Source organism: Sceloporus undulatus, chromosome 9 (assembly GCF_019175285.1).
Source record: "Sceloporus undulatus isolate JIND9_A2432 ecotype Alabama chromosome 9, SceUnd_v1.1, whole genome shotgun sequence".
Lineage (NCBI taxonomy): Eukaryota > Metazoa > Chordata > Lepidosauria > Squamata > Phrynosomatidae > Sceloporus > Sceloporus undulatus.
In genome coordinates, this window is record NC_056530.1 from 5954797 (window position 1) to 5979997 (window position 25201).

Below are 25201 nucleotides of genomic sequence, written 5' to 3' on the forward strand. Positions count from 1 at the left end.
ATACTAAATTAGTCTCCAGAAGAGAGACAATAGAGACTAATCCAGAGCTGAGAAAGTGCAGGTCTTGGACTCTGTGCTGCATTCACTGTAGGAAGCAAGTACCTAAGTCCACATCCATTACCAGAGAAATCTGGGATTGCTTGAATGCCACAGCAGTTAAATGGGTATATTTGCTGATCTAGCAGGCGAGGAATGTTGGCCTTCCATTTGTGGATTGCAACTCCCATCATCCCACATTATGGTTATGCTAGCCAAAGTTTGTCGGAATTGCATTCCAACCACCTCTAGAGTCCACAATCCCCTGCCTTTTGATAGACATTGTACTGTATATATAACCAGCTCTGCAATTGTTGGATAGAGAGTTACTCTCTTGAATGACAATAAACCTATGGGATAACTATATGCTGATTTTCTTCCCATGTCCCTGTTGGCAGAGAATTGCAACAGTTTGCTGCAGCTGCTGGAAAGGCGGAACTGGCAGCCATTCCAGAAGATCTTACAGAAGAAAACCGAAGCCCAACTGGCCCCTATTCTGCACCACCTCAAATGCCAAAAGTCACATTCGGGCACTGGCACTACAAAAACTTTCCGGCATCCTCACAAAACTTGAGGAACATGTGAGTTATTGTGGAGAGGAACTGTGGACCTCTTACCCTTTCCCTCCACCACTCCCTCTCCTTCTTGTGCATGTCTTTAGATGTGAACCCGAGGGCAGGGAACCGTCAAACTAAAAAAGTGTATGTACACGCTGTGTTAAATTTACAGCGCTTCATAAATAAAGGGGATAATAATAATAATAATAATAATAATAAGGACTGCCGAATGCCAACCCATTAAAATGGTGATGCTCAAAGGGACCATGAATTCTTCTTCCATATGGCAATTATTAATGGTACTGTCACCATGAAAGAAACTCAAATGGGCCTAAACTGTGATGTGTGATTGCATGTCAGTCAGCAGCGATCTGGTTTTTCTTTTAGGTAGTCATTCTCTGTTTTCCAAGCTGACCAGAAGTTGGGTCCAGGGTTTCAAAATGTGCTTGTCAGAAAGTGTGACAAAGTTATAAGCCTTTTCTTCTAGTAGTAACCAATGTGTGTCTCCGTTCCTCAGCCTTCTGTAGAGCTCCCCTTTCTCGGCCAAGTGGTAATTGTAACCTGTCTCTGTGCCTTGGATGTTGATACTGGCTGTGATGGGGAAGCTGCAACTGTGCTTTGTCAGCTACTGCCTATCATGCGCCGCACTGATGGTAAGACTGAAAGCAATTTGGGCTGTTACCTTCAGGAGTTACTAACCCTCTTCCCTCTTAGAACAGTATCTAATAGACTAAGATTCTCAAGGCGTTAAAAGATTTCCAATTGGAAATGCACTGATCCACTTAACCTACATGTTGCAATAAATTTTAAAGTGCCTGCACTCATTATGACATTTTGTTTAGCCAACCCCCCAAGAGGCTGGATTGCCATTTGTCAGGTGTTGTTTGATTGTTTATTCCTGCATGGCAGAGGGTTGGACTGAATGGTCCTTGTGGCCTCTTCCAGTTCTATGATTCTATGAATCAGAAAACATGATTCATATCAACAAACCATGTCTTGCAGATTCCATTTTCATCAAGATCTTGTAAAACAAATGAGTCTGCCTGGAATAAATTGAACAGCCAACATTTTTGGAATCAGAACAGGCAACCATATCAGAAGGAGTAACCAGTTGCTGAGCATACATGGTGGGCCGCATATACAATGGGCCCTTGGTATCCTCTAGGGCAATGGTTCCCAAACTTTGGTCCTCCACATGTTTTGGACATCCGCTCCCAGAATTCCTGACTTCTGGCCAAGCTGGTTAGGGTTTCTGAGAGCTGACATCCAAAACACAAGTTTAGGAATCACTGCTCTAGGGTTTGGTTCCAGGGCTCCTGTGGATACTAAAATCCATGGATGCTGAAGTCTCATTAAATACAGTGGCATAGTAAAATGATGTCCCTTATTTAAAATGGCAAAATCATCAAGGTTTGCTTTTTGAGTATATATATATATATATATATATATATATTCTTCATGGTCTCTGTGAATCATACAAATGGGTTGTACTGCGCCTGCACAGTGCTGCTCGGAAAACTTCTAGAATCACTGGGCAAAGTTAACTTTGCAACTTTTTGGCGGTAGCTCCGCCCATCCCTTATAAGCCCCCTGCGTTCCTGTTCTTTCCCCAGTTCCTTCTTTCCTCCGCGTTAGCTGCTTGGGGAACTTCGCTTCTGCTTCTCTTGCTTGTTCACTGGACTTTTGACTTGGACCATTTTTGACAATTCTTCTGACCCCTCTGTATATTGTTGACCATTTGGCATATCCTTTTGTTCTCTTCTGGATTCTGATTCAGCTCACGATGTCTCCAGCACCGTTTAAGAAATGCGATGTCTGTGGGGGTAAGATCCTGGCACAAGATCTCCACTCCTCTTGTCTTCTGTGCCTTGGCGACACCCACAATTCCAAGGCTTGTGCCCTGTGTAAATCCCTGACCCCGCAGGCCAGGAAAAACTGCAACTCCCATTTGATGGCTGCGATCTACCAAGGAGTCCTCAAGTCTCAGCCAGCCATTCAGGCTGCTTCGGCATCTGTGGCTTCGGAGTCGACACCGGCCGTTGCTGGTTCCATGGCCCAGAGCTCCAGAACTGAGCCAAGCGCCACCGTGGCCCAGAGCTCCATTACTGAGCCAAGCGCCACTGCTGTGAACCCTTCTAAGGGTGATGGGCCTAATGGGGCGCGCCAGCCGAGTTCCAAGCCGAAGTCTTCCAAAAAAGACAAGGCTAAGACCAAGGACTCGAGCTCCAAGAAGATTGCGGCCCAGGAGGTGAGCCCACAAGCGGGTTCGAACTCGAAATCCTCCTCTAAGAAGAGGCACAGGCCTTCGGATGCAGGAGATGGTTCTCCTCAGGGCTCGGTGAAGAAGATCAAACCTTCAGCTCTGGCTGATGCTTCTGTTCAGGTTTCTTCCCATAAGAAGGCCCACTCCAAGACGTCCAAGAGCTCATTCCGTAAGAAGGCTCATCGGGAGACTTCAGACACTCCTCGGTCCTCTTCCAAGGACCTTGCCTCTCCTTCGAGACTTGCACAGGTAGAGTCAGTGCCCTCTGTTGTCGGCTCCACTAGGGCCACCTCGGTACCAGCCTCGGTTCCGGCTTCTGCTTTGCCTGCTACATTGGACTTCTGTCAGCTCTCCGATGATGATGACGGCTCTACCACTAGGTCACCTCGTCACCGTTCGCTGATGCCTACCCTTGGGTCCAGGTCCATTAGGCCGAGGTCCATCACCGGGAAGATTCAGATTACTACTATGACAGCGAGACAGATACTTTGTCACTGTCAGCCGCAATGTGGCCCGCAGCAGTCTGGCTTCGAAAACCACTGTGCCTCCAATGCCTGTGACTCTTTCCAAAGGACCACCAATGCGATCCACTGGATCCCCAATGCACAAGACCACTCTTCCTCCAACGCACGAGGCCACCACTCCACCAACGGATTGGGTTATGGCGATTATTTCCAGGCCCCTCCCACTGGTACCAACTGCCACCCAGACGCACCACTCTTCAACTTGGGTGGCCATTGATACCGACTCTGGTTCCGATGCTGAAGGCTCCCATGCCTCTCACATTGACTTGTGTTCCTCTGATGAGGTGGCCCCACAGTCCCTTCAGGAGATATTCCAGCCGGGTGCTTCATCTCCAACTGATGATGTACGCATGTTCTCGGAACATGTCATTAAAATGGCTAACTCCCTTGAGCTCCAGCTTTCACATGTGAAAGATGAGGCTAAGGATGCAGTGCAAAAAAGGATCCATGACAAGGTCCCGACACCTCCTTAGATACCACTGTTGCCATCTTTGGAGAATATTGCCAAGCGTTCTTGGGACGCTCCGGCTTTGCTGGCTGCATCTTCAAGGAAGATAGAATCCCTATATAGGATCTCGCCTTCCCAATGCTCTTGGCTTTCTTCGCACCCAAAGCAGAATTCGGTGATCGTCGAGGGTTCTCAGCAGGCATTCACCCCTAAGATGTTGACATTGCCGGCTGACTGCGAGGCCAAAAAAGTGGATGGTCTTGCCAAGAAGGCCTATTCTGCTTCGGTGCTGGGTCTAAAAGTGGCCAATTACAATGTGTGCATGGGTACCTACATTCAGTGCCTCATGGAGAAAATTTCACCCTTCATCCCCGATGTCCCAGAGGACTGCCAACACTTCCTCACGGAAATTAGGGATGAAGCCCACTCCATTGGGGGCTGGCTCATCACCTTGGCCAGTCACTCCACGGACTGTTCGGCGAAGTCTATGGCGGCTTCTATTGCCCTCAGAAGGCATGCCTGGCTCTGCTTGTCTGACATGAACCTGAGTGCCAAGTCGACCATCGAGGACATGGCCTTCAACGATTCCGGCTTGTTTAATAAGGAGACTGACGAACGTCTCAACTACAAGTACCGGATGAAGGCGGCGGCCAGGAAGCATGGTATGTCCACTCCTTCCCAGGCCCCCTTTAAAAAGCGCCACCGGCAATGGCAGGGCCAAGGGCAGTGGTGTTTCCAACAGGATTGCCCGTACCAACAATAGGAGCACTAGAGACAGCTCTACCCTTCCCAGTCTTCCTCTTCTTCTGGCCGACGCCAAGTCCCTACTTGGTACCGGAAAAATCGCTGCCAGGATACCGACCAGGGAAAGAAGAGGTCCTGAAGGGTTCCTGCATGCTCCATCCTCCTGCCCTCTTTCTTCCTGGATAAACTTAGGCCCTTGTATAACACCTGGGCCTCTGTGACTTGGGCCCTTGACATCGTCTGTAGGGGATATGCTCTCGAGTTTGAAGAGCTCCCTCCAACTGGAACTGTTGTTTCCACCACCCCCTCAGACACCCTTCTCGACGAAGTACGCACTCTTTTGGCTAAGGGCGCTATCTCGCCCATTGACTCTGATGAGGCCCCTAGAAGTTTCTTTTCCAGATACTTTACGGTGCCCAAGGCCAATGGGGGCATAAGACCAATCTTAGACCTGAGGTACCTCAATGCCTTTTTAGTTTACCGCCGGTTCCGTATGGTAACCCTTGCTTCCATCTTACTCTTGTTGCATCAGGGCCTGTGGTTTGTGACCATCGACTTGAAGGATGCCTATTTCCACGTGGGGTTTGAGAGAGCCACCGGAGGTTCCTCGTCTTTGCCGTCGATCCTGACATTTATCACTACAATGTCCTTCCCTTCGGCCTCTCCACGGCTCCAAGGGTCTTCACCAAGTGCATGGCCCCGGTCGTAGCATACCTCCACCAACAGGGTTCCAGGGTCTTCCCCTACCTGGACGACTGGCTCCTCAGAGCCCCCTCTGTGGAAGTGCTCCAAAGAGATGTCGAGTTCATCTTGTCACTCCTGACGTCCCTTGGGCTCATGGTCAATCTAGAGAAGTCGCATCTCACTCCATCCAGGCGGATCAAGTTTATAGGCACCATTCTCGACTCTGAAGATTGCATCGCCTATCTCCCTCAGGACCTTTTCCTTGCTCTCTGCTCCTCCGTCAGGATCTGCCTAGGACACAGGCGAATGTGGGCCAGGGATGTCCAGGTAGCCCTAGGACACATGACTTTGATGACATTTGTGACCTCGTGGGCAAGGCTTCGGTTTCGGACCCTCCAGTCCTGGTTTCTGTCGGCATTCAACCCCATGACGGACTCGCCATCCAAGTGGTTCACCATCCCGAGGCCAGTCGCCCACTCCCTACATTGGTGGCTTGATTCCCACAATGTCTGCGTCAGCATGCTTTTTTCGCCTCCTCAGCCGCAGGTCACCCTGACCATGGACGCTTCCATGGAGGGTTGGGGTGCCCACATGTCGGGACTTCTCATCAAGGACAAGTGGTCCTTAGACAGACAGTCTCTCCACATCAACGCCCTCAAGATGTTGGCGGTAGAAAAGGCCTTGACAGTGTTCCAAACGAGCCTCTCGGACAAGGTAGTGCTGCTGTTGACAGATAACACCACTGTCATGTATTACCGAAACAAACAAGGTGGCACCAGGTCTCAAACTTTACTGGACATCACGTTCCAGATTTGGGAGTGGTGCATCCCCAGAGGGATTCTACTCCAAGCAATCCACTTGCCAGGAGAGGAGAATGACTTGGCTGACCAGCTCAGCAGGTCTTGCAGCATCTGCCACGAGTGGAGGCTCCATCCCGAGACAATCTGCGACCACTTCAGTCAGTGGAGAACTCCCTGGATCGACCTCTTTGCAACCGCTCGCAACAACCACTGTCCCCAGTGGAGAGATGCTCCACGCCTTTCCTCCATTCCCACTGATCACCAGGGTGGTGTCCAAAATGACAGCGGACCGCTCCAATGCTATCCTGATCACTCCTCGGTTGAGGCAGCCATGGTTCCCATCCCTGCTCCACCTCTCCAAAAGGGATTTCCTCCGTCTCGAGTTCCGTCCCGGCCTCCTCATGCTCTAGAATGGCCAGGTTTGGCATCTGGACATCGAGAACTTGCCAATGGTGGCTTGGAGGCTCCGTCCCTAGCCTCGCTACCTCCCTCGGTACGGACAGTGATTTTGGCTGCCCAGAAACCAGAGACCCAGAAGTCCTATGCCTTCTTTTGTTCTTCTCTGAGAGAGGCCTCTCTCCAACCCAGGTGACAACACAAGTGGTGCTGGAGTTCCTGATGACACTTTTGGATTCGGGGCTGTGCCTCACATCCATTAAGTGTTACCTCTCTGCCATCTGTTCTCAATTTCAGTTTGATGGCAAACCTTCTTTTTCAGGGACCCTCTTGTGAAGAGTTTCCTGAAAGTTTGTTGCAACCTTCACCCTCCGGTCTCAGTACCGGCACTGTCTTGGAGCCTGGATGTTGTGCTGTCCTCTCTGCAATCCAAGCCCTTTGAACCCATGGCCACAATGGACTTGAGACTCTTGAGTTGGATGACTGCTTTCCTTGTGGCCATCACCTCTGCCTGCCGTGCGGGCGAGCTTTCTGCCTTGCAGAGGGACCAGCCTTTCCTTAGATTTCATAAGGATAAGGTTGTCCTCTGCACAGACATTACCTTTCTGCCTAAGGTGGTGTCTGCCTTTCACATGTCTCAGGACATTGTTTTGCCAACCCTGGCTTTGAACCCAACTATGGATTCTGAATGCAGTTTACACACTCTGGACGTTTGGAGGGCTTTGGCCTTCTATTTGGACAGAACTGCTGGTTCGAGCCATTCCGAGAGACTTTTTCAATGCTACTCAGAACCGAAAATGGGACTGCCTGTGTTTGCACAGAGACTCTCGAAGTGCGTGGCTGGTATCTTCCACCTCTGCTATGAACTGTTGGGCAGACCTCTCCCGGCCAGAGTTCGGTCCCATGCATCCAGGGCAGTAGCGACATCCTCCGCTTTTCTGTTGGGGGTCCTCTTGGAGGATGTCTGTAAAGGTGCTGTTTGGTCCCAGCCCTTGACTTTCATCAAACACTATAGGCTGGACACCAGGGCCAAATGGGATGCAGCCTTTGGAAGGGTGGTGTTGGTCTCAGGGTTACATTGATTGCACTGCATTTCCATTTGTTTACATATTTTGAAATGAATGTCCTTGTACTGCATTTCAATTGGTTTTTGGGTTCTGAAATGAATGCCTTTTTGGCCAAATTTGGCAGGTTACAGCATTCATATGGTTTACATAGGTCTTGCATGACCTAATGTGTTGTTCTGTGCTTTATGTCTTCAAACACAAGTTTGAGTACTATTTATTGAAGTACTAATAACAGGTCTACTATGACCTAATGTGTTATTTATGTGCCTTATGTTTTGCACAGGTTAAGTGCTATTTATTGAGGTACCAGAAATGACTGACACAGTCTTTGGTTCAAAGAATTTATTGTGATGAATAAACACACTTTTATTTGAACCTTGCTTGAGTTTCATGACATTCCCTCTGCCACTGACCTAAGCTTGTCAGTCTCAACCCATTTGTATGATTCGCAGAGACCACGAAGAAGAAGGACAGGTTGCTTACCTGTAACAGTATTTCTTCGAGTGGTCATCTGCAAATACATACAAATCCCGCCTGTCCTCTCCTCAGTGTCCTGCTCTTCATTGGCTCATTCTCATGTTGCTCACGCAGCATAAATTTCGGAACTGGGGAAAGAACGGGAACATGGGGGGCTTATAAGGCATGGGTGGAGCTACCGCCAAAAAGTTGCTAAAAGTTGCAAAGTTAACTTTGCCCAGTGATTCTAGGAAGTTTTCCAAGCAGCACTGCGCAGGCGCAGTACAACCCATTTGTATGTATTCACAGATGACCACTCGAAGAAATACCATTACAGGTATGCAACCTGTCCATATATATATATATATATATATAGCCATGGATGGTTGAAATTGTGGATAAGGAATCCGTGGATACAGAGGGCTGACTGTATTCCTGTCAGGGATAGGTGATAGGAAAGGATAGCCACTGTTCAGTGTTACTAGTGGTGTTCTGCACTCTTCCCTTTTCATTGCAGACATACTGTGGCATACTGAATGGGGACCGGAGGCCATCCGCAATGCTCTTGAAGTCCTGAACTTTTCTGCCCCTGTTCCATCCCTCTTTCAGGACAATAGTTACAATGTTGCCATGGTAAGTTAATGTTGTGTAAAGCACCAGTCCCATTAATGTGAGAGTCCTCCCTAAATCCAGAGTTGAGATAAGTTTCTTTTTTGGAACTGTGTCACAGAATCCCACAAACTACACATTTAGTGGATGTGTGCTAGAGGGAGATCCTGGGAACTGCAGTGAAAAACAAGTGTTACATATGTCCCCCTGGCTATTTTCTTTCCATCTCCATGAGCACAGGGAAGATTGAGCAAGATGATAGTTTTTATACCTTTTACATTTGACACCTTACATCTGTCCTCCTATATGTTTGCAATCTAACAGCAACAGCTATGTTGGGCCATTTCTTGGGGCCACTGAAGTATCTAAGGCCTATCCATGGTTCTGTTATGGGAATTATTCAAAGTAGTAGGAATATAGTTTCCATGGCTGAAGCAGACTTTGGACCTGGATTTCTCAAATAACAGACACAGGGCAAATTGCTTTTAAAATTGAGGGGATGCAGCACTTCAGATAGTCACAGACAACTACTAAAAAGGATTGGGCAGAGTCATGCTAGTACTGTACTCACTGTGTACTACTGGAGGGGAAATGTTTTGCTGCGGTGTGCTTTTTAAACATAAACTCTCCTTTTGGCAGTTCTTTAAAACTGAAAAGCAGAATAAACACAGAGAAATGAATGAAACTTCATGTTCAGAGGAAGCATTGAGAGTTTGAAAATGTAAGATCTGGAGACCCCAGCTAGCACTACTGGCTAAGGGAATTACAGTAAAAAAAATATAACTTGTCCAAGTTCTCAAACAGTGGAGCATTGCCTTCATACCGTGCTTATGGATTTCCTGGGCATATCAATCTGGTCACTTTTTGGCAGATGTTGTACTTCTTAAGTGAATACAGGTTGAGTCTCCTATATCTGCCATGCTTGGTACCAGATGTGTTTTGGATTTTGGATTTTTGTTTAGATTTTGGAATATTTGCATATACATAATGTTAATAATGTTAGAGATGAGACCCAAGTGTAAACATAAGTGTACACTGTACCATCAGAAACCACTATCTCAGCCACTCACGTGGACAATTTTGGATTCTAGAATATTTTGGATTTTGAAATCCCAGATAAGGGATTCTCAACCTGTAAAAGTCTGCCTCTCTCTCCCCCTCTCTGTGCTGTGAATCAGTTTTCCTAGGTTCTTTTGGCTATTTTTGTTGGAGCCACAGAGTGGGACACAACTGAATATGCTACAGTGCGCCCGCGCCATACGCGGGCGCGCCATACGCAGACTTGAGTGTACGCATTCAAGCCGCGGGGTGGAAGGGGCAGCGCGTCCCATTCAATTGAATGGGCATGCGCGCCCGTTGTGCCCCGCGCGCGCCCGCGCTGCCACGCCACCGCACATGAGCCCCATTGTTTCCAATGGGGCTCGAGCATAGGCGGAATTCACCTTACGCGGCGGGATCCGGAATGGATCCCCCGTGTAAGGCGAGGACACACTGTACTACCATTCACAAGCTTCTCCATTGTTTCAGGTCTTTGGCGGCTACCTTCCACCAAAAGAGCTCCTTGAAGCAATGAATTTCCTGGGAGGAGATGCTGAAGATTTCTTTGGGTTTTTTGATGTCTACTATCTGTTTCGAGAGTTGATTAGACAATTTAGTGGAAAGTCAGTAATGGTAAGTTGCTTCTAGAACCATCAAGTCTTAGACCAGATCCTTTGAGCACATAAATTAGCCAGATGCAGTTGAGTTTCATGAACCAGGTCCTCAGAGTGTATATAAGTGGCTCTAAATAAGATTTAAAAAATAATAATTCCACTATAGCTTATAGCATTTGTTAAACAATACAATGGACTCCTGATATCTGCAGACTTGCTATCAGCGGATTTAAGCATCCACGGTGTCAGAGTGTGGACCAGAATCCTGGACAATCAATCAGTCAGCTTGTTTATTGAAACAACAGAACTTTATTGAAGGTTCCAAGATCAGCCATGTCGCATCACCCAGCTTCTAAGCTGAGACTGACCCCTCCCAGCAAAAGCCTGTGCAGTAGGACCCCTCCTTCCCAGCACTAGTTCCTATCCTCCATCCCTATCCCCTTAGAAACGAAACTGCATTCCAAGTCTCTGCAGGCCAGCCTCTCAAGGACACTATATATCACCATCTCTACAAGCTATGCGAAGCGCAACCCATCCCCCCATCATCCACAGTTAGAATACATCTGGTAGAATACTTCAGGATTCTAACACACGGGCGGCAAGCCCCATTGCTTTCACATCGCACCCACCACTGAAGACAGTGGGATTCAGTGTCCTACGTTTTCCTTATCTGTGGGGGGTCTGGAACGGATTCAAACAGAACTGTAATATCCAGGTCAAGTCAAATCATAGTAACACTATTCTGCTTTGGTCAGACCTCACCTTGTAATGCTGTACCCAGATCTGGACGCCACAGTTGGCAAGCTGAAACATATCTGAAAGAGGGCCACCAAATGGTAAAGTACTGGAACTGAAGCCCTATCAGGAATGACCTAGGGAGCTGAGTTTACTTAGGAGAAAAGAAGTTTGAGATAAGATAGATGTTTAAATATTTGATGAGCTGACACATAGAAGATGGAGCAAGCTTTTTTTGTTGCTCCAGAAGATAGGCCCTGAACCAATGGAGTCAAATTACAAGAAAACAGATTCATGTAAGACCAAACATTAGAAACAACTGCCTGATTGTAAGAACTGTTTGACAGTGTAATGGACTACCTCAGAAAATGGTGGACTACGTTTCATTGGAGGTTTTTGACAGCTTTAAGTGGTGCTTTAACTGTGATTCCTACAGTTCTATGGTTCAATGATTCTAAATACTGTAGCTCCGATTTTTATATATATATTTGGACTGGAGGTGAGGAATGTGTGGTCTTCCTATTACAGTTGAAACACAGCAGTCATTATCACTGAGCAATGGCTGGGCAAGGTAGAACTTAGCCAGAGCCAAAGCCACATCTGAGTCAGAAAAATAAATAAATGGAGGAACAGAAGTTTTGGAGTGCCCTAACCCCCTCCCTGTGTTTCATGGCAAACATCCTGCCCTCCTTCCTACAACCAGGCAAGTAACTTTGTTGTCATTTGACAGGTCCAAGAATTGCTGGAATTGTTATATGTCAATAGCAAGAGCAGGAAAGACAAGAAAGAGAACAGTGTGGCTGTGTTAGCCATCTCAGTCCTGGCAACTCTTCACCTTCAGGAGGTGATCGATTTCCTTCTAGAACATTCTTTCAGGTATTGTATTGGTGATGTCACTGAAGTTTCTACCAACTGGCGAACTGATGAATTAGGGATCAATGAAACTTGCTCAGAAAGCTTTTCTCCTTGATTTTTAAGCTTTTTAAGGTGTGCTTCTCTCACTTCCTTACTCCTTGGACAGTAGCATATGGAAACTGAAAATCTCTTAAAGCAGACCTGATGTTCACAGCTTCAAGTCTTTCCTTTTTTGTATTACCCTTTCCAGAATCTCCCAGCGAGCATTGCCACTGGAAAAACAAGTCTTATAGCTGGGGAATCCTGGGAACTATCTCATCAAAAAATAACTTTCCAAGCTCTGGATCGCATCAGTTGTCATCCATTAGGCTAGAAAAGACCTAGGGCTTTTGGTAGTTCCACCAAACCTTTAGCATGGTTTTAAAAACCTTTTGTGCTGCTTTGTGGCAGTATTTTACTTCATGACAAGCTATTGTTATATGTATGTTTCTGATTTAGAAACATTCCTGAAACAACAATATTAAGATGGCCATTTAACACATATGAAATACATAAATGTGTGTTATTTTTATGTAATCCTTGAGTGTGAAGATTTTGTTTCTAGGTGGCTTCAACTTTGTTATGAAGCCTGACCACCTATGAGTTGGTCAGTTTGTAAGGCAAAATGCCTTCAGTTTCTAGTGGGAAAAGTCATTCCTAAAATATTTATCTGATAATCTCTGGTCCACTACATTCTTTTCATTCACAGCAACTGTGAGGCTATTTGGCAAGCTGTATTTGACTCTGCTGATCCTGACCAACTTATGCAGTTACTGCTGGCTAAGATGCAGGAGAAGCTGGGAGTGAATACAGTGGTGGTAAGTGGTGATAAGGATGTTGGGGAAAGACTTACTCTTCTTATCCTCCATTCCGTCCTACCTGGTGGTGACTAGAAATAATAATAATAATAATAATAATAATAATAATAATAATAATAATACCATTACATTCAGTGATATAGGGGAATTATGATTTGTAATTAAGTACAAAAAACATTGCTAAGGATTCTGTATGGGTGTGGCATGAGAGATCAATGGGGGGAGGCAGTGACACCATGAGTTACACACTGGGTGACACCAACTTTAGTGATGCCACTGCAGCACGATGTGCAAAGTGTTAGCATATGTGTATATTTGTGTACTTATACATATAGTCATGAAGGGGCAGAGCCACCTCAAGGTTTGCTTCTTGAGGCAAAGAAATGACCACTGAATTTTTCTTCAACACTGACTAAGAAATTGTGTCCTCCACTGCACTTGAAGATAGATGAGCTTAGAGGGTGCAGAGCAGGCTATATGCAGCAACTTGATCTCTCGGTACGTTGCTGTCACTTCATAGCACCTGCTACCTAATGTAACAACCTTACTTCATAACAGAAGAGCTACTATGGCATTTGGATTGTCTCACTTGGCCATCCTTAACTTGGGTTATCCCTGCTCTATATTCCCAGAGCTTCACCCTCAAATGTAAGAGTGTGTGTGTGTGTGTTGGGGGGGGGGGGCAACAAAGAACAGACTGCAGAAATAATTCAGTTTGAGACCACTTTAACTACCCTGGCTCCTGGCTCAGCGGTACAGAATTCTGGGAACTGTAGTTTTGTGAGAAATTCTGCCTGTTGTCCCAAGAAACAACAGTTTCCAGCATTCCCTAGCACTGAGCCAGGGCAGTCAAAGTGCTCTCAAATTGGATTATTTCTGCAGTCTGTTTTGGCCCAAAGAAAGCAAGTTACATATCCTTTTCCATTTCTCCTAGCAACATGCAACCCAGGTACTGCACAAACTCATGAAGGTTGATGCATATGAAGATCTCTTCAAAGATCACTTCTCGATACTGTTCCTGGCCTTACTGGAGCAGATTTCATCATCATTTCAGCAAGATAAGCTATTGGTGAGGTGAGTAACCTGAAGACCTTTGCAGCTCTGCTACCTCGCTATCTGGAAAACACACAGTGCTCTGCTCTGGGCCCCACAACAAACTCCAACTCCCAGAATTCCATAGCCTTGAACCAGGGCACTTAGAGTGGTGCCAAACCAGGTTATTTCTCCAGTGTGGATGCAACCTGAGAGACCTTGCTGGTCACCCAGTGGGTTTCATGACTCAGTGGGGACTAGAATATGGACATCCCAATCCTTGCCTTTCACTCTAACCATAACAACACACTTCATCTCTTAGATCAGCAAGTCTTGTCTACTCTTTGGTCCTATCCTATTCAATACATCAGATTTCCTGAAACTGGGAATCCTTTATTTATAACACTCCTGGTCCTCAATGACCTTTCTTGGTGATAATTTCTTTTCTTACAGAGAGCCCATGGAAACTCTGCGGCTCCTTGTCCATACCTTAAGAGCAAGAAGGGAGGAGACAATATCCTGCTGGGAGCAACTGAGCTGCTCAGATGGCTTCAGCCAAGGATTATGTGCTTTGGTGAGGTAAAAAGGAACATGTTAGTCACTGAACAATGGCAGTGAAATAGAACATAGGACAAAGAATAAGATTGTTTGTCTCCCTTTTTTTTGGCTCTACTTTCCCCATCATTCACAAGACCCTGGTTTATGTTATAGGGTTCTCATCAGTGCCTCACAATTTTGGATCCCCAAGATGGTAGACTACCTCCTTTCCATCATAGTATCTAGAGAACCTCCAAAGCTCTATGAAATCGCTGTTACAATTTACACTGAGGTAAGTAGTACTGAAACTATAGGAAATGCAAGATGTTGATGGTATGGTTGCCTTCTTTCCACTAACATCAGTCGGTCTGCAAGCCCTATTGCTGGGTCCCTTACTGACCTGTTTAATGTCAACCTTGGCTGTATTTAAATGATATAAAACACCAGCTGAAGTGTCTAAACACCCTTAAGGCTACCCCCCCAAGATCCTGTCTGATCTTGGAAGCTAAGTTGGGTCAACCCTTGTTAATATTTGGAGGGGAGATGTACAATGATTACCAGATGCTGGCTAATATTTTAAAAAAAAAAAGAATTGGCAAAACCACCTCTGAGTATTCCTTGCCTAAGAAAACCCTATAAAATTCATGGGGTGACCATAAGTTAACAAGTGGCTTGAAGGCACATACACACATACAAACATTGAACTTGAAAAGAACAATAAGCTTGCCCTCTTCATGGCACGTCTCCATCCATGGTATGAGCTCTTTTAGTTGGTGATGGAGACAAGCTGGAATCTTCTTGGGCACTGTTGTTGTTGTTGTTGTTGTGTGCTTTTGAGTTGCTTCCAACTTATAGTGACCCTAAAGGGAACCTATCATGGGGCTTTCCTGGCAAGAATTGTTCAGAGGAGGTTTTGCCATTACCTTCTTCTGAGGCTGAGAGTGTGTAACTTGGCCAAGATCATCCAGTGGGTTTCATGGCCAAGTGGGAATCAAACCCTGGTCTCCAGAGTCGCAGTGCAACACTCAAACCACTATGCCATGCTGGTTTTATCTGCAACTGTACTATTTAGACCATTGTGTAAAAGGTATTCAGTACTCCCTTATGAAAGCTATTTTCTCATTCATATGCAGTGCACTAATACACAGGCAAAGCTGTGCTTTCCCACCCACCCCACAATAATAACAGCCCCAGAATGGCTCTGACACAGCTGGGCAAGTACCAGCCACACTGCCCAATTGCCAGTGCTGGTGGTGCTTCCATCTGTGCAAGTATCCTGACAGAGATTCCTATTTTGGCCAAAACCTACTAGGAATCTCTTATATGCTACCGGAACGCACATTTGCAGATGAACATCCCAAATGTTCCAGTGGCTTTCCTTGCTGCAGCTATTGGTGCTTGCAGATTCTGGCAAAATTTACAGAAGTGTTTTGTCCCAAGATCAATACTATGGACTTTGGGTGTAGTAAGGCCTCTGGCTCTCGGGAACACAGCCAGAACAAAAGACTTGTCCACAAATTTCTTAAGTTTCAAAAGCTTTACTGGTTATAAACACAAATAACATGAAACTGATTTCTTCTTTTTCAATAGTCCTTCCTAAATACCTTGCTCTCTCTTCTTGGTGGATTCTATCTTTCTTCTTCTGAGGACTATCTTTCTTCTTTTGTGGACTTATCTTTTTTTTTCAAAGGAAAATACTCTCTCCAGGTCTGACTTGGCTGAAATCTTACTACACACTGAAATTTAGCTAGAGGGAGACAGCATAAGACCCTGGGATTTCCCACAATCCTTGTCTTTCTTAAAGCTATAGATCTGTATTTCCCCTCTTAAACTAATACATAGAAAACCTAATATAAACTTAACTAAAGATGCTCTGGAGGCATGACAAGAAGTGTTAGCAAAAGAAGGAAGCCCCCTTTGCATAATGAACATTCTTGCTAAAGAATTCTTCTCCAACCAACTTTTAATCTTTTCACAGTGATCCCATGCAGGGCAAGAAAACCAGATATGGGCCATAAAAGAGTAGGGTAATCTTGCCAAAAGGGAGAAACTGTCTTTCCAAATTTTTCTCTGGGCCATTTCAGGCAATGTTGACAACAGAAATGTAACATGAAAAGAATAACCAAATGTGCAGTATAGCCATTGATCTGGCCTCAGTTGACCTTGTGGAGCTGTGTGAATGAGTAAACTTCTGACAGCAAAATGTGCTGCATGGAGATGCAGAGTGCCCCCTTTCAATCTAGTCAGTTAGTTGTGGCTAGCTTTCAGTCTAGTCAGTTAGTTTGAAATTATTTCCTTTGGACACTCCAGCTTCTCACGAACAATATTAAATACCTGACGGCTAATCAAGAGACATCTGAATACCTGTTGAGATGCTTGGACCATGATAGCCTGGGAGTACGTAGGCTGAGTCTCCGTGGGATTTCTTCCCTTATATTAGATTCAGAACTGGTAAGTGAACTTCAGAAAAGAAGGATATAAATTTTGGTCCTCAGTCATTCAAAGCAGGTGTTTAGGATAACTGTTTGAGGAATTATATTTTTGTATAGTTCCCCTTTTTGGTACTCCCTGAATAGTTTTTTTTTTTTACTGTTATTCTTATGTCAGTAATGTGTACACTTGTGAGGAGATACATTACCATATGCAGAACATGAAAAACAAGTTGAGAGCATTTGGGTAAAAATTAAGGGAGAGGGACACAAGAGTGACCTGATTGTTTACCGTAGGCTCCCCAGCCAAACTGAAGATTTGGACAATGTCTTCCTAAAGCAAATGACCAAATATTCCAAAAGGAGAGATATAGCAGTAATGGGAGACTTCCAAAACCCTGATGTTTGTTGGAAGTCACTGCAAAAGAGGATTAGTGTCTGCTAATTGGTGATCATTATCTGCTGGAAAAGCCCCTGACTCTGAGTGGTTTCCCATTTGCTTTAGAAGCAACTTTAGAAAAAAGGAGAAACCCTTAAAGTGAACAAAATTTGGCTACCAGTCCTGAGGAATAGCAAAATGAGGACTCAGCAAATGCAAATGGCAAACCATTCAGGGTCAGGGGCTTTCCCAGCAGATAATGATCACCAATTAGCAGACATTAATCCTCTTTTGCATTAGCCTCCCAGCCTGAGGCCTGCCACCAGCCAGGGACGTAGCCAAGGAGGGGTTCTTGGGGTCCGGACCCCCCCTTCCATTAGAAAAATGAATGGTGTGTGCTGCTGCACTGCCACACCCAAGCCCTATTATAATGGTAGCACTTAGTCTGGACCCCCCCTTCCTAAAATCCTAGCTACGTCCCTGCACCAGCACAGAACAAGACACATGCAAATCACTCCTGCATTCCCAGGCTCACACAGTATATATATAGCCAAGTCCTTTCCAGGCAAACATTCTCTGAAGATGTCAGCCTCAGATGCTGGCGAAACGTCAGGAAGAAACTCTTCTAGAACATGGTCACATAGCCCAAAAAAACCCACAAAAAACTATGTCCAACAAATTCCTCACTAGCTGTGCAGACACTTTCATTATAGAAAAGGTGGAGGAGACAACCAGGGTATCAGAGAAGAGCTGGTTAGTGGGATGGAAAAAGTGAGAGTTGGCCATGTCCCATTGGGATTTGTTATACAGTGGGCCCTTTGTATCTACTGGGGTTTCTTTCCAGGACCCCCATTAACTACAATGGATAGTAAAATGGTGTGCCTTATATAAAATGGCAAAATCAAGGTTTCTTTATAATTTTTATTATTATTATCCTTTATTTATAAAACGCTGTAAATTTACACAGCGCTGTACATACAGTCTTTAATTAGACGGTTCCCTGCCCTCAGGCTTACAATCTAAAACAACACCACACAAAAGGAGAAGGGAGTAGTGGTGGGGAAGGGGATGAGGTCCAGCAGTTCCTCTCTACCTCCAAGGCCTGGACCAAGGCAGATGGACTGGAGGGAGGGCTTGGCTTCATAATGGATGGTTAATCTTCATCCAGGGAGGCAAGCGACAATTATGCAATGCCTGGGAACGCTTCTCTGAACAGGACGGTCTTCAACTCCGTTTTGAAGCTGGTTAAAGAAGTGATGGCCCTTGTGTCTCGTGGGGGAAGAAGGTTCCAGGAGTGAGGGGCAGCGAGTGAAAAGGGGCGAATCCGAGATGGGGCAAAGGAAATCCTGGGCTGGGACAGCAGACCTTGACTACCAGAACGGAGGGCCCTAGTGGGAAGGTGAGGAGAAATAAGGTCTGATAAGTAAGGAGGGGCCAGCCCATGGAGGGGTTTAAACATCAACAGCAGGAGCTTGTACTGAATGTGGAAAGGAAGGGGGAGCCAGTGAAGGGATGCCAACCCAGGAGAGATATGGTCAGAGCGGTGGGTGGAAGTGATAATGCGTGCAGCTGAATGCTGGACAGAAATTAAAGGACGGAGGTGAGAAAGAGGAAACCCAGCCAGGAGGATGTTACAGAAATCAAGTCGTGATACCACTAGGGCATGGACCAGGATCTTGGCAGTAGAGGCAGAGAGATATGGTCGGATTTTGGCAATGTTGTATAAAAAGAATCTACAAACCTTGGCTGTGGTCTGGATCTGAGGGATAGACGACAGAGAAGAATCAAAGATAAAACCAAGACTGCGGGCTTGCTGGACTGGTTGAATAGAAATGTTGTCCACAGAGACAGAAAAGGAGTGTTGAAGGGTGGACTTAGGAGGAAAGACAAGAAGCTCCGTCTTGGACATGTTGAGCTTCAAACGCCGATGGCGCATCCACTGCGAGACAGCTGTGAGACAAGATGAAACTTGGTGTTCAAGCCTTGGAGAAAGGTCAGGGGTGGAAAGAAACAACTGGGTGTCATCGGCATACAGATGGTAGGAAAAACCAAAAGAGCTAATGAGTTTACCTAAGGACAGTGTGTAGAGAGAAAACAGAAAGGGACCCAGAACAGAGCCCTGGGGAACTCCAACAGATAAGGGAACAGGAGATGAAGTCTGACCGCCTGCAACCACTGCAAAAGATCTGCCTGACAAGTAAGATCTAAACCAGTCAAGAACAGAGTCTGAGAACCCAAGGTCAGAAAGTATATCAACTAGAAGACAGTGATCAACGGTGTCAAAGGCAGCAGACAGATCAAGAAGGATGAGAACAGAGTAAAGGCCATTAGCCTTGGCCTGTAAAAGGTCATTCGAGATCTTAGTGAGAGCTGTCTCTGTGGAGTGCCTTGGGCGGAAACCAGACTGAAAGGGATCAAGAATGGAGTTGGCTTCAAGAAACTCGAGACAGCGAGAATAAACAACCCGTTCCAAAACCTTCGAAAGAAAGGGAAGAAGAGAAATCGGACAATAGCTAGACAAAGAGGAGGGGTCAAGAGAAGGTTTTTTTCAAAATTGGGGAAATGAGAGCATGTTTAAAGTCCAAAGGGAAGGAGCCTGTAGAGAGAGAGAGATTGAAGATATGGAGAAGCGAGGGAAGAAAAGAGGGAGCTATAGAAATTAGAAGAGGAGTAGGAATTGGGTCAAGAGAGCAAGTTGCAGGTTTTTTGTAATTTTTTTGTAATATTTTCAAGAGGTGGATGCTTGAATTCATGGATGAAGAATTAGTGGATGCAAAGGGTTGACCATACAGAGAAAACTGGAAGCCTCAGGATCTGAGCCCCTCAGAGTTCCTGCTGTGCTCGTTAATAATTAATGCTGTACCTGCTTTGTTTTGTATTACTAGATGATGGGATGTGTCATACCTTTGATATTGTTGGGTGCAAAGAATGTTTAAGCTAGAGTAGGTTAAGGAGGAAATGTGAAGGGGAGATAATAGGCACCAGGATCATCCAAGGTCAGTTGTTGTTGTTGTTGTTGTTGTTGTTGTTGTTGTTATTAACCTTTATTTATAAAGCGCTGTAAATTTACACAGCGCTGTACATACAATCTTTTTAATTCCATGGGAATGCCTGGTATGAAGAGAAACAGTAGGGTAAGAGGGATGTTTTGGCTTAGGAATGAATGAAGTTTGAGCATGTGAAAAGTGTTGAAATGCTTTTAATGTACTGTGTAACTTAAATTGCTTTAGTGCCAACAATATCACCATACGGTGAACCGCTTTGGATTCTGAATAATGCTTGCTATTTTACACTAAAGTTTGGATTTCTGAGCTACAGCCAATCAGTATATGACAGCCTTCCACATTCTTTTATATAAGGAAACAATGTTCTAACTGGTGGACATAGAATAAATTATTCTCCATATAGAATAAATAGAAAAAATCCTGCAATAAGAAGACTACAGCCCAGAACTGGCAAAGAAATATCTAGCTATTCTAAATGAATTCAAGTATACAGAGCTAGATGAAGTGCATCCAAGACTATGAAAGAAACCTGCAGATCTAATCGCAGAACAACCCTCAACAATCTTTGAAATTTATTGGAAAACAGGAATGGTCCCATTCAGTTGGAGGAGGGCAAATGATGCCCCCACCTTCAAAAATTGCAAAAAAGAAGACCTGAGCAACTACTGACCAGTTAGTTTGACACTGGGTGCGTGCACTCCCTCCCACTGTGCCACTCCATCCTTTTCCTGATGAAGTAAAGGACAGGAAAGCATGTGGGGGGGGAGTGCGGGCCCATCAAGCGGGTGGATGCATGATGCGCAGGGGGAGTGCCCAACTTGGTGTCATCCCCTTTCTGAGGTGTCAACTGGTGCGGCCTGCACCACCGCACCCCCCCTAGAGGCACCACTGCTTTTTAAAAATAGTGTTATATCTCTTGCTTGCAGAGCTATAATGAGACTGATAATTTGCTGAGGGCCACTGCCTTTCAGGTGTGCAACTGATTTGCCTTGCCATAAACCAGCTTCATTCTCTTCCTTTTTTCACTGGCGGAATTGTGGCATAGATATCTTCTCATCTCAAAAAGAGATCTATTACTAGGCTTATGAAATATGTTAAAGGAGGCAACTTTTTCTTTAGATGGAGAACCCCTGGTGCATGCAGCTTGCTCTCCTGAATGCCCTGGGCACCTCGAAGCCAGATGTTCTGCCTCGGGTGATTGAGCTACTAGAGTCTGTTCTCCCGAAGGTCACCGCTGAAGTTGGCTCTGGCTATGTAAAAATGTTGGCTGCTACATACTGCACCCTCATTGGTCATGTGAGTAATTGACAAATATGTTGACTGCTATGTGTTGGTCCATTCTTTCCTTGGATTATGTCACACCCTATATGTGTGTGTATGTGTCTATGTGAGAGAGAGCCAGAAAGAGAGTCCTGGGTAAATATATGGCATTACATCTGGCAGGCATTGTAGAGGAGGCCAGCTGTGGCCACAATTTGTCCTGAAGCTCCTGATAGGATAACATCATCATCATCATCATCATCATTTGAGTGAATTTCTCACTCATCTTTGCTAGAGTGGAAGAGTACTGCAGAGTGTCCCAGGAACACATTCTACTGGAAGATTGGACTCCATGCATGTATTCTTAGGCACCTGTGTTAGGAGTAAGGAGCTTAATCTGGCACCAGCACTGCCATTTTCAAAGGGATGGGGAATTTAAATTGATTGAGAGCTTTTTGATCTCAGGAAACGAAAAGGCTCAGGTCAGAGACAAATTTGCACTTACAAACAGTAACAGGAGGCAACACTGAGTAGAACCAATTGCTGATGACAGTTCTTTATTTTCCTGTTTTTGTAGGAAGAAGCAACAGTTAGAGCAGCTGCCATAAAACATCTGGGGCTGCTTCGGTGCCGACCTGGAAAGCCATGGAGCCCAACTACATCAGAGGAAACCATTTTGGAAATGGTGAATGTCCTCATTCACCTTGAGGATGAGGATGAGGTGGCTGAGGTGAGTCTGTGAAGGGAGAGCAAAAAGTGAGCTGTTTGGGGGGGGGAGTCATCCTTGACTCTCTGACTGTGTATATTTTAAAACACTTTGTTTGGTTTTGGTTCAAAGACTCTTTGAACATATGGTCTAAGCAAGGCTCAGTGCTTCTGCTAAGTCACTGTCTTGCTTGAAGGCAAAGCTAGAAGCCACTAGCTCTATAGAACGGTTGCCTCAGTCTTTGGACCTCAGTCTCTGAGGAGTGAGCTGAAGATGACTTGTATTTTGGGGGGTCATCCATTACTTTTTTCATCCATGACTCTTTGACCATGTTTTTGTAAGGCTTGTGGGGAGCTTTTGTTTGTTTTGTACCATGTTGTCTGCCTGAGCACATGATCTAAGAGATGGGGCTTCTGCCGAGTTGTTTGGCGCAGAACTATCAACCAGTAGCTCTGTATAACTTCTGCCTCAGTCTTTGGAGTTTGTTCCTTGGGGCACATACAGCCATATTGATAACACTGCAATTGATATTATGGCCTGAAAGGGATAAAAAATAACTGATTGTAGACAGAAGGATTTATCATTTTCTGCTGCATTGTGTGTGCAATGTTTGTCTTCTTGTCTGAAAACTTCCCTGACCACACTTGCAACAAGTGCAAATTGGTGGCTCTCTTGGAAGAGAAGGCCAACACATTGCAGCTATATGTCAAGACTCTTCAATGCATCAGAGATTCTATCAGTGGAGTTTATCACACAAAGGAGATCAGGAGTTTATACTGTGAATATCCCAGAAAAATAGCGTAATCATGCAAAACCATTACACACGTCGCACAAAACCTGCTATTAAAGTGGTCACAAAGAAGCATTAATACACATCTTTTTACTTTTGGGATTTCAGCAACAATGCACTTCCAATCTCACTTTATTTGCGCAATTGTGTGCAATAATCATTTGTGCAATTACTCACCATTTTCGCTTTATGTGCTTTAATCTCTCTTTAATGCCAAAATTAGCCCCAGTGTGATAAACTCCAGTGAAAGATAGATGATCATACAGGGACAGGACGAAATGAATGACTGGCTATGCAGATAGTGTCAGTGTCAATGGGAGATGTTGGCTTCTGGGACCATCGTCATCACTTCTTAGAGAACGGACTACACATAGGCCACACTTCTAGAAAACCAGGAAGAATGTCTTTGGCAAAAGCTGCGGATTCTGATTAAGAAGGGTTCATACTAAATCCTTGGGAGATGGAAATGATAGCTTAAACATCTGTCCAAACACAGGTTCTAAACAAAGATATGTGAATTCTAGATGAGAAGCTGAGAGAGAGAATGGGAGCCACAGTAAAACTCACAGTAGCATAAAAGATGAGAACAAACAACTAATTAGATATCGACACACCAATGTGCAGGGTTTTGGAAACAAAACAAGATGGGCTTAAAGTCCTAGAGCAGGAATTTAAATATGGCTTTATAGGTATAATAGGGACTTGATGAGATGACTCCCATGATTGGAATATATCAATTGAAGGATATAATGTGATCAAAAAGAATAGGTGGGGAAGAAAAGGACAAATTTGTCAATGACAAATCCATATAAGTGATCAAAAGGAACCAGTGAAGAGAATCTGGATAAAAATCAATGGAGAAATAAATAAAAAGAGTATTGTGGCAGGATTCTTGTTGTGTGCCTTAAAGGTTCCAGTGTATAGTGACCCAAAGATGAACTGATCATGAGCTTTCCTTGGCAAGATTTGTTCTGAGAAGGTTTGCCATTGCCTGCCCCTGAGGCTGCAGGTGTCTGACTTGGCCACGGTCACCCAGTGGGTTTCATGGTCAAGCAGGGAATCAAACCCTGTTCTCTACAGCTCTCATCATCCTGGGCATCAAGCAGGGTTTTGTGAAGAGGAGATGATAAAACAACCTGTAGGCCTACTAGTTATCCTTGATCCACATGCTAAATATAAAATAATAAACAAACATGGGGAGATTACCAGTTAAAGGCATGCTAGTTAACCTGGGCCACTACATGTGTTAGTTGTGCTCGAAAATCAGCTGATAGAGTTGTGGAGTGCCCCTCTAGCAGGTAAACAGTTGTAGAGAACCAGTAATGAGAATCCCCAGTGCTGTGCAAATAAATATCTTCCTTAGGCACAATAAAGGTTTCCAGGTAACTTTCAAACTAAAGTAGTGAGGAATAAGAGTTTCTACTAACTATTTCAGAATGAAGGATTTACATGATGTTCAATTTGCTTCTTCCAAATAGAACAGAGAGATTATCTCTTAAGTCTCCTTGTCTTTAGATAGCAAATTTTAGAGTGAGCCAAATAAAGTATAGCCCTGCATAGTTGATGGATGACATTCTTTACACTGGCACACTGGTCTAGAGCTATTGAAAACTGTAGTCGGACAACCTCAGGAGGGCCACACATTGCTTTTTCTTGGTTTAGAGCATCTAACGTTCCTTGTTACTTTTTGTCATAGGCGGCAAAGGTCACACTGCAACAGCTTGTCCCACAAGTGAGCTGGAAGGTAGCACCCACAATGTATAGCCTACACCATGTGCTCCATCAGGCTGCAAAACACTTGGTAAGTATCTTGGTGTATTACCACAGCTTGTCCCCATGTTTATTATTTATTTTTATTATTATTATTTTTGGATCCAGCATGTGCCTCAAGGACAACTATATGGGGCCTACATGTGGTTTGACCATCTTCTCTTCATAAAATCCTGTGTGACACTTAGAACAATCATGTTTGTCACACTATCAGTGAGTGATGTTATCTTTGAGGAGGTCTCTCTCTCTCTCTCTCTCCCCCCCCCCCCCATTTCTGTGTGTCTGTTTGAAGCCACGCCTGTTTGAAGCCAGATAAAGTATTAGATGGCCCACATCTAATACTTTATCCATTTCATCATGATGTCTATCTTGGCGTAGACTTTTTTCATCCATGCAGAAATATTCCTGATGCCAATTCTCCTTTTTGTGTGTGTTTGTAAGACTCGAACATACAACAAGGAACTTGTAAGAGGTGCTGCATTGTGCTGCATTCTTCATCCCAACATTCAAGGAGTTGCAGTATTCAAAGTGGCAGCATGTTTCGTGGGTAAGTAAAGCAACATCCCCCTTGATTTGATTTTGCCAAGTTGACAAATTTGCTTTTTCTGGA

General features: G+C 44.9%; 1 protein-coding gene across 1 annotated transcript in view; it reads left to right on the forward strand.

Moving 5' to 3' along the window:
- Positions 1–567: 567 nt before the first annotated feature.
- LOC121915247 overlaps positions 568–25201 on the forward strand; it is a 28625-nt gene continuing 3991 nt past the window's right edge. The window contains exons 1-14 of the mRNA XM_042439274.1: positions 568–617; positions 1111–1246; positions 8493–8608; positions 10112–10255; positions 11702–11847; positions 12575–12683; positions 13618–13757; positions 14169–14294; positions 14427–14544; positions 16563–16703; positions 21185–21361; positions 21903–22055; positions 24518–24622; positions 25033–25138. Of these exons, the coding sequence (XP_042295208.1) occupies positions 1231–1246; positions 8493–8608; positions 10112–10255; positions 11702–11847; positions 12575–12683; positions 13618–13757; positions 14169–14294; positions 14427–14544; positions 16563–16703; positions 21185–21361; positions 21903–22055; positions 24518–24622; positions 25033–25138 (1597 nt within the window). The 5' untranslated portion in view covers positions 568–617; positions 1111–1230. The remainder of the gene's footprint in view (positions 618–1110; positions 1247–8492; positions 8609–10111; positions 10256–11701; positions 11848–12574; positions 12684–13617; positions 13758–14168; positions 14295–14426; positions 14545–16562; positions 16704–21184; positions 21362–21902; positions 22056–24517; positions 24623–25032; positions 25139–25201) is intronic.